The sequence below is a fragment of the Saprolegnia parasitica genome (assembly GCF_000151545.1).
Source record: "Saprolegnia parasitica CBS 223.65 unplaced genomic scaffold supercont2.14, whole genome shotgun sequence".
Classification (NCBI taxonomy): domain Eukaryota; phylum Oomycota; class Saprolegniomycetes; order Saprolegniales; family Saprolegniaceae; genus Saprolegnia; species Saprolegnia parasitica.
This window is the reverse complement of record NW_012156408.1, coordinates 167,043-180,508: the sequence shown is the minus strand read 5'-3', so window position 1 is coordinate 180,508 and position 13,466 is coordinate 167,043. Positions and strand designations below refer to the sequence as shown.

The 13,466-nt window shown below is 59.3% G+C and overlaps 4 protein-coding genes across 4 annotated transcripts in view; 3 read left to right on the top strand and 1 right to left on the bottom strand.

The window, feature by feature from the left end:
* Positions 1-2,249: 2,249 nt before the first annotated feature.
* On the top strand, positions 2,250-2,744 carry SPRG_19796 (hypothetical protein; the record flags this gene model as incomplete). Its single annotated transcript, XM_012343659.1, has 1 exon — positions 2,250-2,744. One exon carries the CDS (start codon positions 2,250-2,252, stop codon positions 2,742-2,744), a length of 495 nt encoding a protein of 164 aa, XP_012199049.1.
* A 497-nt stretch (positions 2,745-3,241) lies between these two features.
* SPRG_05002 (hypothetical protein) lies at positions 3,242-7,749 on the bottom strand (the record flags this gene model as incomplete). Its single annotated transcript, XM_012343515.1, has 2 exons — positions 3,328-7,749; positions 3,242-3,301 (listed from the first exon to the last, which is right to left on the bottom strand). Exons 1-2 carry the CDS (start codon positions 7,000-7,002, stop codon positions 3,242-3,244), a joined length of 3,735 nt encoding a protein of 1,244 aa, XP_012198905.1. The 5' UTR covers positions 7,003-7,749.
* A 1,454-nt stretch (positions 7,750-9,203) lies between these two features.
* Positions 9,204-10,932, top strand: SPRG_05001 (hypothetical protein). Its single transcript, XM_012343514.1, has one exon. The coding sequence runs from the start codon at positions 9,278-9,280 to the stop codon at positions 10,892-10,894; it is 1,617 nt and encodes a 538-aa protein (XP_012198904.1). The 5' UTR covers positions 9,204-9,277; the 3' UTR covers positions 10,895-10,932.
* A 1,513-nt stretch (positions 10,933-12,445) lies between these two features.
* SPRG_19795 (hypothetical protein) overlaps positions 12,446-13,466 on the top strand; it is a gene marked incomplete at both ends in the record, with an annotated part of 2,433 nt that continues 1,412 nt past the window's right edge. The window contains 5 exons of the mRNA XM_012343658.1: positions 12,446-12,661; positions 12,711-13,029; positions 13,077-13,124; positions 13,166-13,308; positions 13,357-13,404. Coding sequence (XP_012199048.1) covers positions 12,446-12,661; positions 12,711-13,029; positions 13,077-13,124; positions 13,166-13,308; positions 13,357-13,404 — 774 coding nt within the window. The remainder of the gene's footprint in view (positions 12,662-12,710; positions 13,030-13,076; positions 13,125-13,165; positions 13,309-13,356; positions 13,405-13,466) is intronic.

Genomic DNA, 13,466 nt, shown 5'->3' with positions numbered 1-13,466 from the left:
GTAAGGCAAAAGGGGTGATTTCACTCCTGCAGTACAACTTCCTTTTTGGCACAAAGTACGTGAATGAATATCTACAGCCACACGCGGTAAAGTGACCTCTCTACAACGCACAGCAGTGGCTCAAGAAGCGCACTCGGTCCCACTCGTGACGGAGAAAGCTCAGCTTGTGCGCTTGCTCGCGGCGAGAGTAGGCTGCCGCGGCTGCATTGCTGCGCTTGCGATACGTCTCGTCCGACTCGCCTCGCGCGCGGTCAACAGGCTGGCGCGGCAACGCCTCGTACGGCGTTGGTGCAATCTCGGGGTGGCGCAGGAGCACGTGGAGGATGTCGCGCTGGAGCTCGGCGATGCGGCTGCTACGCTTGCGTCGGTACGCAGCCGCGGCCAGTCGGTTGCGCTCGCGCTTGGCCTCGATGGCGTGCGCAGTCGGGGCGTCGTTCGCCTCGGTCCCAGTGCGGAGCATCGGTGTGGCCACTTTAAAAGTGACGACGTCTCGACACTGGACAAAGTAGAGGTCAGCAGCGCGCGACTCGCGATAACTCAAGTCCTGAAGCTAGCGACAACACTGTCACATGCAAGGACGTAACGTGTTGCTCTTCGAGAAGACGTGTACACAATGCAAAGCAACTCGTGCGTCAAGGTGTGGATCGACAGTGCTACTTACAGGCGCCAGAATTCGAATCGAACGACACCGCGAGCCAGACCGGTGTGAGATTTTCGCGTCGTGGTTGACATCTGACACCACACGCAACGTTCAGTGCGTGATCCGGGTGATGGCGATGACAGGACGACCACCATGACATCGTTGTGTACTACTTAGGACACTGCATTCCATTTGAAGTCCATTGATGTACACAATGTCTCACAAAAATGTACACAATTGCTCGCATGCAGAATACAATTTTACTTATTTTCACGTAATTACGACCGTAATCAAACACGTCCGCTGCAATTCTATCACTAACAAAGCGAGACGAACGCAGCTTACGGGCACAGCTGCGAGCTCGGACTACAGAGGTGCACCTCGTTCTTGAGGTACGCTAAATAATGCGCTTCCTTTTGACGCGAGTAGGCGGCAGCGACCGCGTTCCGGCGGCGCTGGAGATCGTCCTTGGACTCGCCGGGAAGCGCGTCGCAAAATGGTTTTGGCAGCGGTGTGTACGGGGTCGGGACGTAGGACGGGTACATCTCTTGGAGCGTCGCTAGATCGCGCTGGTACTTTTCAATCGCGCGCTTGGTCTTGGCGCGGAAGCGTTGCGCCGACTCGCGGTTGCTCTTGCGCTTTCCTTCTGGCTGCGGTGACGCTGACGCCGTCATTGTTGTCGCGAGACCTCGGCGCTCGTTGCGGCGGCGAATCGCAGCGTGGCGCCGCGTGAGCGCCTCCTGGCGCTTGGCCTTGGCGCTGGCTTCGTCGCAGTCGTCAAAAAGGGCAGCCATCCAAAAGACCACCATGGCCTCATCGTCTTCATCACCAGGAAGAAGCATTTGGCTCGAGTCGTGGTGGCTCATCATGGGCGCAAAATTCAAAGTATGATTCATTTCGACTGGTGTGGGGATTCCACAAGATCTGTGTGCGCAGTGGATTCAATGCAGATCTAGACCGTTGGCGTTGCGCGGGCTCCCAGTTCTGTTCTGTGGCTTGCGAGGGATTGGCGTGCATGGTCGTCCCATGCACCGGATTCCGCCACGACCATCTGGTCTCAGATATCAAGTCTGGATTCAGTACAGTACTCGTCGTCTACAACGAGGCTCGACGCGGTGCTTAGCAGCCCGTGAGGATAGGTCGCTACAGTGAACGGCTGCGTGCCTTTACTGCCGTGAATGTATTGGGTACGAACATGCGTCCCACATGAGTTGATATAAACGCATCGGTATCAATGTATCGTTCGGTGCCAGCCAATAGCACACCAAGATAAATAGAATGAAACGAAACACAGCTGGTTCCGTGATTATGTTTCAATTGGTACTGGTTCCAACCTGATATAATCTATCACATTATCCGGTTCGTGACCCAGCGTCGAGTTTTAGTGGAAACAGTGTTTTGCCAGAATCTTATTTCCATTTCTAGATATTAAAAGACGCCTTTTCAAACACGCAGGCATGCTTGCAGTTTCACCTCGGGGTCTTCGAAAATGCTACAGGCGCCACCGCGGGGATCGCTACGGGGCGTCATGGATGTTCGCTCGCACCAGCGCTACCGCCGCCGCACCTCGCTACCCTCCAAGCTAGTACCCTCCGACCCAAGTGCAGTCATGCCGCCAAGCAACCAAGACACCAAGCGCGTCTCGTTCGTTCTCGTGCCACAGCGCATTTCGTACCATCGATCCGAGTCGTACGACGAATGGCTCTTCCGCGTCGGCCGCCTCGAAGCGCCCCACGAGTCGGTTGAGAAAGCGGTGGCAAACTTTCTCAGTCGCGCGGCGAACTTTGCAGGTCACGCAGCGGTAGCCCACGCGCGGCCTGAGCGCGACGTCTCGCCGCCGTCCAAAGCGGACTTAACGTGCTGGCGCAACTTGGCGTCGCATGCGTGGGAAGACGAAGCCGAGTTTCTTCGTGCTCCCGACGACGTCCGTACAACAAAAACGAAGCTCCAGCACCTGCTCCAAGCCGTGCTTCCGACCTCCATTAAGGACCGAAAGCGCGCCGAGTATCGCCGCGAGTGCCTCCAACACCTCGTCAACATGTGCTTGGCCTTTGGCGATGCGCCGTTCACGCTGCACGACCTCTCGTGCCTCCTCGATAGATGACAAAACGGGCCTTACTGCTGTGTGCATATTCGTGGAATCTATGGCAGCTACAGAGTGGAAGTGTGTTTTGTTGTTTCAATCAATCAATCCAACGTGTTTGTATTGAAATCAAATGAGCAAAAACGAACTCAGAGACTTGGCGGATATCGCGCTACGCCTGAATGCGTGGGAGTTGGCACCAGCACTTGGTCGTTGGGAGTGCGCTGCGTACGAGGCGATCCATCCCGTGGTGGATTCCACTCGCTGAGGTTACACATAGTGTGTTAAAACCAACCCCAACGCAAGCCGCAAGAGCGCTGATGCAGCGTACATCGACAACGCACGACGATCCTCGGAGGCACGTGGTCCAACGCGCGTTGCCGTTGTGCATACTAGGATCAAGGTGATGACGTGGCAGTCGGAGGCGCTTCGAATGCACATGCGTGGATCATATTACATCATGAGCTGATGGACAAACGAACGACGATGACGCAATCGCTTGGCAATGAACTCTGTGCTTACACGATGCCCGCTTGATGGGCGAGACTGTAAAAGTGGGAGGTTTGCGTCGCGAGCAACTCGGTGGGGACGCGGCTTCGGCGACAACGCCGTTCTGCAACACGACGATGCGGTCGCAGTGCAGAATCGTGTGCAGTCGGTGGGCGATCGTGAGCACAGTCGTCGCATCCGATTGAAATGCGTCTCGGATCGTGCGCTGGATGAGCGCATCGGTCGCCAAGTCGACGTTGGCGGTCGCTTCGTCCATGACGACGACGCGGCTCTGTCGCAAGAGCGCGCGGCCAATGCAAAGCAGCTGGCGCTGGCCCACTGACAAGTTGGCGCCGTTCTCTGCCACCTCCGTGTCCAGCGGCAGCGGCAAGTGGGCTTTGGCGAGCACCGCTTCCAGCTCGACATCCAACTTTTCTTGAAACGGATCCAAATTCGATCGAATGCTGCCGCTAAAGAGCACGGGGTCTTGCGGGATGATGGCCAGCGCCCGTCGCAGCGACGCCAAGTCCATTTTCGCAATGTCGACGCCGTCCATGTAGATCGTCCCCGCGTCGAACTCGGCGAGGCGGAAGAGCGCGACCATGAGCGACGACTTGCCGGCACCCGTGCGGCCGCAAATGCCGATCTTCTCGCCCGCAACAATGTCCAGCGAAACACCGTGCAGCACGAGCGGCAGCTCGGGGCGGTAGCGCAAGTGGAGGTTCTCAAAGCGGAGGCTACCTTGAGTCGGCCACGTTGGCGGCGGCACGACACCGCTCCGCACCTCACTCGGGATCGTCTTGAAGTGCAGGAGCCGCTCCACCGCGGTCATGGCGCTCTCGGTCAAATCGAAGAGACGGATCGCCCATTGCACGTTGGAGATGAGCGCAAGCGAGTAGACAAGCGTGAGGCCGGCGAGGGTCGGCGAGAGGGCCGTGTCGCGCAGCTGCAGCAAGATGGTCGTGATGCCGGCGATGAGCAGCACCGAGATGACATCCATGCGCAGCGAGAGCCACCGACTGGCGCCGACGATGGCAAATAGCACCTTGGCGTTGGCGTCGACGGCGGATCGGCTCCACGCGTGAAAGACACGCTCGAGGTTGAGCGCGCGGATCGTCCGGACGCCGTCGAGGGTCTCGGCGAACGAGCTAAAGATCGGCGACCGGGAGATGCCTTCGAGGCGCTTGAGTTCTCGGGACGTGCGCTTAAAGTACTCGCCCGCATAATAAAAGATCAGCAAAATCGGAACGTACGCGATGGCGACGTATGGCGACGCCAAGGCGCACACGACGAGCGCGCCGGCGACGACCCATAGCGTCTCGAGCGAGTCGAGAAAGAGGTTCGGGAGTAAGCTGTCGGCAATGTCCAAGTCCCGTGCGAACCGGTTGAGGATGCGGCCGATCGGCGTGACGTCGTAAAACAAGTTGATGGGCGCCGCAAGCAGCCGCGAGAGGAGGTCCTTGTGCAGTGCATCCGAGCACGCGCCCGTAAAGTGCACGAGCAGTTGGCAGCGACCGTAGAACAAAGCGCCGCTCGCCACAACGAGGAGGTAGAGACCGCTATGGGGCAACGCGATGGCGTTCCTATCAAAGTGCTGGCCCCAATGCCCTTGGAACCAGTCGGCGACGATACGCACGCCTTGGCCGAGCCCAAAGGCAGCGACTAGCGCCAGCGCGACGAAGCCGCCTTGCGTGCCAGCGTGGCCAAAGTACGCCAAGTAGATGGCCTTGCCAACGCTGCCCTGAGCGCGATCTTCAATCTGCATGAGCGCGCTGGGCTCGGTACCAAGCGGCGCCTTGGTCTCCTCGACGGTGCTCGGTGCTGGAGACATCCGCTTTGCCGCGCTCGGTGGCTCGGACGCATACTCAGGGTACCGCGCCACGAGCTCGTTTGTGAACGGTCCGTCGTAAACCACGTGTCCTTTCTCGAGCACGAGAATCCGATCCGCGCGCGGTAAAAAGTGATAGTGGCTGTTGAGCACGAGCAGTCGCGTTTTTGAGTGCGCGAACTCGAGGAGCGCCGACTCGAAAATGGCGTGGGCAACGTGAACGTCCACGGCGCTGAGCGGGTCGTCGAGGAGGAGTACGTCCGTGTTGGCCGCGAAGAGCGCGCGCGCCAAGTGCACGCGCGCCTTTTGGCCGCCGCTGAGGTTGACGCCTTGCTCGCCAATCTCGGTCGCGTCGCCTTGCGGCAGCAAACGCAGGTCGTGCGCGAGCTGGCACGCCTCCAGCACCGCCGCGTACCGGGCTTCATCAACGACTGGCGCGGCCATGAGAATGTTGTCGCGGATCGTCGCGTTGCGAATCCAAGGCTCTTGCGTCAAGAAGGCGAGGCGGCCGCGAAGGTCCGTGGCCTCGCCATGCGTCTTGAGGAGCTCGCCAGCGAGGGCGGAGAGGAAGCTCGACTTGCCGGCGCCGACACCGCCGACCACGAGGACGAGTTCACCGGGCGAGATCGTGAGCGTGGTGCGGCCCAGCTCAAAGCCACCGCGCTGCCATGTCCACGCCGCATCGACGAGAGACACGGCGCCATTGTGCAACGTTGGCGCTGTCGGGCTCGAACCCGCGCCGACTTGTTCGGGTAGCGCCAAGTAGGCGTCGAGGCGGCGACCGGCCCCGAGACCTTCCGAGAGCCCAGCGATCGCGCGTGGAAAGTTGTAGAGGGCGTGGCGACTCATGTTGGTAAACGCAATGAGCGTATAGATCTGCGTCACGTCCACTGCGTGCCCGAGCCAAATGTACGTCGAGAGGATCGACGCGCCGACAAAGAGCGGCGACAAGAAGAGAAACTCGACGTTCGAGACGCGGTACCGGTTGAGCTTGCGGAGATGCTGCGTCTCCGTGTCGCGAAGACGCTGGAGCCGCGACGCAATCGCGGGCTCCCACGCGTACATCTTCATGACGCGGATTCCAAGAAGAACCTCGCTGGTGACGCGCACGCGCTGTTCTGAGAGCGACGTGGCGTCGAGGCGCGCGGCACCAATGACGGATGCGAGCCAGAGCGAGCCTCCGAGGATGAGCGCAGTCGTGACAGCCCCGACAAGCGCAGGGAGCGGGCCAAAGAACGCGCCGAGCAGCAGCAGGGACGCGAGGAACGTTACCGGCGATGCGATGATCCAGACACCTTCGTTGGCCATCTCGGCGACACGTTCGGCGTCCGAGCTCATGAGCGTCACGATCTCCCCGCTCGTGGTTTGCTGCCGCGCGGCCGACGAGAGCCGCAGCGCCTTGTCGTAGACCATGTCCATCACAATCGAGCGCATGTTGACGCCGACCTTGTACGACGTGAAGAAGCCGTAGTTGACGCACGCGGCCTGCAAAAAGGCAGCGAGCGTCAACAGCGCCATGAGCGCATAGCCATTCTCAATGCCAAGAAACGAAATGGGTTGGCGCTGGAGGTACTGCAGCAGCGCCTGGACGAGGAGCGGCTGCGCGATGGCGGCCGCCGTCGCAAGCAAGAAGGACACGAGCGCCACGATGAGGTCGCGCCGAAAGCTGCGGACAAGCGCGCGGCTGAAGCGAGGCACCGACGACGACGCGGTCGCCGACGACCAGTGCGCGAGAAAGGGCGCGTGCAGACCGGCGCACGTCTCGGTGGCTGGAAGCGCCCAGACGTCGTCGGCCAGGAGCGGCGTCGATGCGCCGAGTGCGATGAGCTTGGTGACCCACCCGTAGCTGAGCTTGGCCAGAAACGAAGCAGTCGCGTACGGGTGGGGGCGGTCGATGGTCTCGATCGGGAGCGCAAAGTATGGCGCCGCGTCCGGTACCGCTTCTCCACCGTCCGAGCCCATGATGGAACAAATCGTTGAATACAATTGTTCATTTTGGCTTCGCTCGTCTTCCAGCGTCTGATTGAGGTCAGTAAACCGCGCCCGCTCCGCCTGCCACGTGGCGTGCCACGCCGGTGGGATCTTGAACACAATGTCATCATAAAGTACACAAGATATGACCTGAAACAAGGGCCAAAACAGGTCACATGTCCTACCGGAAAGGAACCACCGACTGCGCAATGTTGGATCCCAAAAACCGCCGAAGATTCTGGCGCGTGCAGAGATCTGTAAAGGTAGCGAGCGCAGACCATTGGGAAAGAATGGTTGGTTGGCCCAAGTGAGCAAAATAAGGAATCAGCCTAGTGGTCCGACCGGCTTCACCATCACCAGGCGTTGCAGCACGCGGCCACAAGCTTCGTGACGACGACCTAGGTTTCCGCCGGCATAGTGACCTACGCTCGACAGTCGAGGCAGACCGCCGCGTTGGACCTCGGGCCTCTTCGCAGCCCATTCGCCAGCTACTGTTGTGGCCAATGCAACCATCAGCTTGACACCTTGCGAGTGGGAAGGTGGAATGAGAGGGTGGAGACCATGGGTGGAGATGATTGCAATGAGCGGGTGATGGCCGTGAATGCCACAAGCGCTGGCCACGTGCGAAGCCTGCGCCGTCGCACCGCTTCATGTGGTCATGTGTTTGTCGGCTTACGCGAAGCGCGCCAATGGCATCAGCAGTCGCAATCTGGTCGATGACGCGCGAATGAGTTGACGCGAATCGGATGCGTCACGCCCAACGGCGGGCTCCGAGGAAACTTCCCGAAGCCACGCTGCGCATGTTGACGTTCGTCAACGCCTCTCGTGGTTTGGGTCCGCCCTGTCCAAGATCGCGCAACCTTGCGTAATCACACGCCGCGTGTGCAATGTGAGAAACGTGGAAAACGTGGTTTTTAAAGACATGCATTTTTCACGGACCGCACCACCCTGTGGCAGCACCACATGCACGGACGCCAATCAGCTTTGCTTGGTATTGAAGCGGCCAAAGACGATGCTGGCAATGGACACAAATCGAGAGAGAGTCGTGGGAAACGCGCTGGGGACGTATTCTCCGCAGCAGAGTCGGAGGTTCTTCGCATCGACTGCACCAAGGCAGCGGCTGTGGCGGTCCCGCCTTACTGCTTGCACAGGGCGTTATCGATACCTGCAATGACAACGTGGCAACTCTCGCGTCTGACCTTGTTGACTGGTCCAAGCGTCCACCAATGTGGTCAGGATCTGCAATCTAACATCGCCACTTGTCAGATATTGCACCAGCGCGCTTGTAGTCTTCGATCCAATCTGCTCGTATGGGACACGTACACGCTTTGGACATGCACGCCCCGCAAAGCGTCTAGCATCGTCGGTCGCAAAGGCGGTCCATGTCGACCCCGTGCGATATACTAGTACACATTTCCGGCCGCCGTTTCAATAGACCACGGTGTGAAGTACATTTTTCACCCTGTATAGGTGACGACCCCCGACTCAAGATCTCCAGCTGGCGTTGCACGCAGCTTTCTGCGGCCCACAATCAGCGAGCGTGGGACACGTACACCGCGGAGCATCGCAACTCCCCGAACGGGCTCGAATTCGTGCAATCGCGCTTGCTCCGTCGCGGAAGTCGGCGGTTGATTCGCTTTCGCCAGCCAGCTCAGCGGTGGCGATCTGGATCTCCTGGATGTGGCTGCACGTACCGCTCGTCCATCGTCAATGCGACTATTTCAAGTACCTCGTGGCACCACGGACGTTCCAGGAGAAGAAGACCCAAGATATGTTTACTGCAATGGCGCATTTCACGAATCGGGCTCGAATGGATCGAACGGGTAGTTTTATTGGCGCGTCGCATGAAAACGAGCGCAAATCTCCGCCGCATTTTATATGTTTCATGCTCTTGTACACCTATTTTGTATTGCGAATTCGACATTTGTATTTTATTTCACGTGGCATATTGTTTTTAAACGCGGCGAATCTTTGTATCCAATTGCACCACGTTTGATTGGCCAAAACGCAAGCGGCACGAGACGATGATTGGCCAAAATCCTGCTTTCGACGCCCGCCCGCCACGACGTTTGTACCACAAACTTCAAGGTGTACACCGTACAATGCCCGTACATCACCCAAGTACGGTTTCAATGTACGGTTATCGCTCTTTAATTATGCAACGGTACGTACATCGTACGTTCGGGTCAAACGGCAAACTCGAACCCGAAACTTCGAAGCGGTCAAGATCTGCAGCTCATTCCGCAATCTGCCAGCTTCCGCAGCGATGTTCACGGTCGACGCGCTGAAGCTCTACTTGGAGCAGCACGAGCAAGGCGTCGCGACCGCCATCGGCGTCTCCGCCGGCCTCTTCGCCGCCGGCCTCCTCTTGCATTCCAAGGCCGTGCTCAGCATGTTCGTGCCGGGCAAGTCGTTCCCGGCGTCCCAGCTCTTCAACTGGGTCGCATCCGCCGCCTTCTTCCTCGTCGCCGTCCGCGTCGCCGCCGTCAACCAGCAGCTCGCGGCCCACGCCAACGTCGCCCACGACGTCAACTCGGTCCTCGTGGGCTTTGCCGCCCTCACGCTGCTGCTCGCCGACTTTAGCGTCAGCGCGATCCGCGCCGAGTCCAAGTCGGTCGTTGTTTCGATTGGCGCGGCCGCGCTGGTCTTCTTCATCTCGCTCGTCGGCGTCCTTCGCATTGAGAGCTCGGCCTTGACGCAGGGCGCGATCGTCGCCGCCATCGTTGTCTTTGCCACCGCGATCTTCACGACGGCCAAGGACGTGGCCAACACGAGCACGAGCCGCGACGGCAGCGACTTCCAGACGACGCTGCTTGGCTCGACGCGCCTTCTCTCGAACCCCGACTCGGTCTTGTCGCGCGACGGCGTCAACGCCCGCTTCGACGAGTACGACAAGCTCTTTGCCGGTGCGCGCAAGGAGGCGGGTGCGATCTCGACCGAGGAAAGCATCAAGCACCGCCAGACCGAGTACAAGGTCATGGTCGACAGCTTCTACGACCTCGTCACGGACTTCTACGAGTACGGCTGGGGCCAGTCGTTCCACTTTGCCAACCGGTTCCGCGACGAAACCTTCCGCGAGTCGATTCGCCGCGTCGAGTACTTTTTATCCGGCAAGCTCGGTCTCTGCAAGGGCAAGTACGCGCTCGATATGGGCTGCGGCATTGGCGGGCCCATGCGCAACATTGCGCGTTTCTCGGGCGCCAAGATCAAGGGGATTACAATCAACGAGTACCAAGTGCGCGTCGCCAACCGCAACAACAAGCAGAACGGCCTCGAGGACCAGTGCCACGTCCAGCAAGGCAACTTTATGGAGATGCCGTTCGAGGCCGGTACCTTTGACAGCGTGTACGCGATCGAGTCGGTGTGCCACGCGCCGGACAAGAAGGCGTGCTTTTCGGAAGCTTGCCGCGTCCTCAAGCCCGGTGGCGTCTTTGTCGGCCTCGACTGGGCGGTCCTCAACCATTACGACCCGACCAACATGCACCACGTCGAGCTCAAGGAAGGTATTGAAGTCGGGAACGGGCTGCCGACGCTGGAGACGCCGGCGCAGATCGCCAAGGCCCTCGAAGACGCCGGTCTCGAAGTGCTCGAGCACTTTAGCCTCCAGGACAACCACCGCGACCCGAACGAGATTCCTTGGTACGACACGCTCGAAGGCAAGTACTTTACGCTCCAGGGCTTCCGCATGACGTGGCTCGGCCGCCAGTGCACGCACATCCTCGTCTCGACGCTCGAGTTCCTCAAGATTGCGCCGAAAGGCACGGTCAAGGTCTCGCTGATGCTCAACAAGACGGCCGACGACATTGTCGCTGCCGGCAAGATGGACATCTTTACGCCGTCGTACTTTTTCATGGCGCGCAAGCCGCTCACGCCCATCAAGTAGACGAGGCGGCCTCTAACCTATATCTTTCTCTTGCTGTACATGTCGAGTTTCAAGTGTATTACCTCCGACCTGGCAGCACGGTAGTCGCAATGGGAGTCTGGTTGTGAACGCAGTGCGCAGCTGTGAGGCTTGCCCCAACAGTCCGTGCTCATGGCCGAGTTGCGGGTCGATCAAAATTTGTCCGGATAAAAAACGTGGCAGCATGTACGCCGTTTCACCTAACCGAATGGGAAGCAAGCCTCGTTGTCGGTGGTTCTTGGCTTGCTGCCATGAAATAGGTTCGTGGGACATGGCGTGATTAGGATGTACGACAGTCTACTTTGGCCAGGAGCCTCGTTCGATCACTTGACGACGTCATTCTGCGATCAAGAGCAGTCGCAAGCGCGTGTCTCGCAGTGCATGGGACGCGCCATCGTCTAGTTGAGCAACGGGCGTGTGCTTGGTCCGGATAATGCGCTGCGCACAGCCTGCCAGCTCAGAGTCGTCCGGATATAAAAATCGAATCCAACGGGCTCGTGGGCTCGTGGTGTCATTCTACATCAAGCCATGGCAGTGACAGACGACGTCAAGAAGGCGCAGCAGCGCGTCCGCCAGAAGAAGTACTACGCTTCCAACAAGGACAAGATGGCGGCCAAGAACAAGGCGTACTACGAGAAGAACCGCGCGCAAGTGTTGGTCAAGAAGAAGGAATACGACCAAAAGAACAAGGACGTCCGCCATGCCAAGGACAAGGCGTGGCGCATGGCGAATTTGGCGTACAAAAACGCATGCGACCGAGCTCGGTACGATGCCCTTGCGATCAAACCGAGCGGTTTTCTCATGTCTTTTCCTAGTCGGGCGCGAAAGAAGGCGATTGCGGCCGGCGAGATTCCACCGCCAAAGCCCAAAATCGCCGATTTCCGAGATCAGAATCAACACGAAGCCTCTGGCTGCGTCGCGCCGGCTGCGTCGACGGATGCGGCTCCAGACGACCTCCTTGAAGATGACGACGATTCTCATCCCTTGGCTGCGACCACCAAGGAGGTTGTCATGGTCAGCTTCACGGACGAGCATCCGTTCAACATGCGCAAGCGTGGGCCCGAGCCGTGCTGCGACGAGTGCGCGCTCTTCCAGCCGAACGCGCTGACCTCGGCCACCAACACGGTCCTCTTGGCGGGCACGTACATGTGTACGTTCTGCCGCGACTGGACCTACTACCGTCTCCACCGCAAGCACAAGCGCACCCGCGCCGACGCGCGCCTCGACGCTCTTACTGCTTGAGCTTGGATCTCTTTGTATTTTGCATAATGAAGTACTTGTATGTTGATCTTCATAGACAAGTTGTTTCTGTTCCTCCCTCCAAGGGCGCTTCGGACCATCAGCCCAGATCCTTGGCAGAACGGCCCACGTACAGGCAAGTGCAACAAAGCCCCACTACCTCCTCGACTGGCTACTCCATCAAGACCTCTTGTCGAGGGCGCTAGACGACGAGACCGCAGCTGCCGCCGGCGGTTGCAACCACTGCGGTGCTATAATTACCACTTGGTAGTCCCAAAATACTTACTCCGTGGCATGGACGGGCCGACGCTCCTCGCCTGCGACGCCCGCGAAGAGCTTGAAGAGGCCGCGCCGTCGCCGCTGCGCGCCAAGGCCAAGCTCATGATCCGGCCCATGCCGAGAGCGTGCAACCCCGTGCCATCCAGTCCTGTCAAGCTCAGTCGGTACGCCGACGCGCTCGGCTCGATCGAAGAGGACAACCCGTTCGGCGACCTCACGCACGACAAACTCGTACGTCCGTTCTGGTACCCCGACGAGGCTAAGGCAGCGGTAAATGTAGCGGCAACTGAGCGGCAAGTCGGACTTGACCAGAGTCACGTTTCTCCAGCTCTCCATCGACACGGGCAAGCAGTCGGTCGAAGCGCTCGGCGAGCTCTTGCCGTCGCTCTTGCAGCTGCGCTTGCACGAGAGCAAGCTCCATAGCTTCCGCGACCTTGGCACGTCGCTGCACAGTCTCCAAGTGCTCTGGCTCGAGCGCTGCGGCGTGACCGACCTCGATGGCATTGGCGCGCTCACGGGCCTCCGCGAGCTGTACCTCCAAGGCAACTGCATCAGCGACATTAGTCCGCTGAGCATGCACGACGAACTCTCGGTCGTTGGTAGGCGATCTGTTGACGAGGATGGTGTTCTCGAGAGACATGCATAGATTTGCAAGGCAACGCCGTCATGGACATTGTACAGATCGAGCAGCTCGGTGCGCGCTGCGATCCAGCGCGCGCCTCATCGTTTTCATAGGCTTATGTCCACAGCTCTCGGCGCTCAAGCTCGTCGAGAACCCCGTTGCAAGCATTCCGCAGTACCGCGCGATCGTCATCAGCTACATTCCGCACCTCACGGCGCTCGACGACAAGCCCATCACCGCCGGCGACCGCACGCCCGTAGCAATCGCCCGATCTCTCGGCAAATGACATCAAGGCACACGCTAGGTGACGTCGGCGACCATCGACCTCGCCCTGCGCTTCGACCACTCGGCCGTGGGATCGATCCCCGCGAGATCTCGACTTAGTTGTGCGTTAGGGCGGCACCAAGCTGGTGC

What these genes read in the sequence shown, in the direction of transcription:
- SPRG_05001 (XM_012343514.1), top strand. Translation starts at nt 9,278, where the DNA reads ATGTTCACGGTCGACGCGCTGAAGCTCTACTTGGAGCAGCACGAGCAA.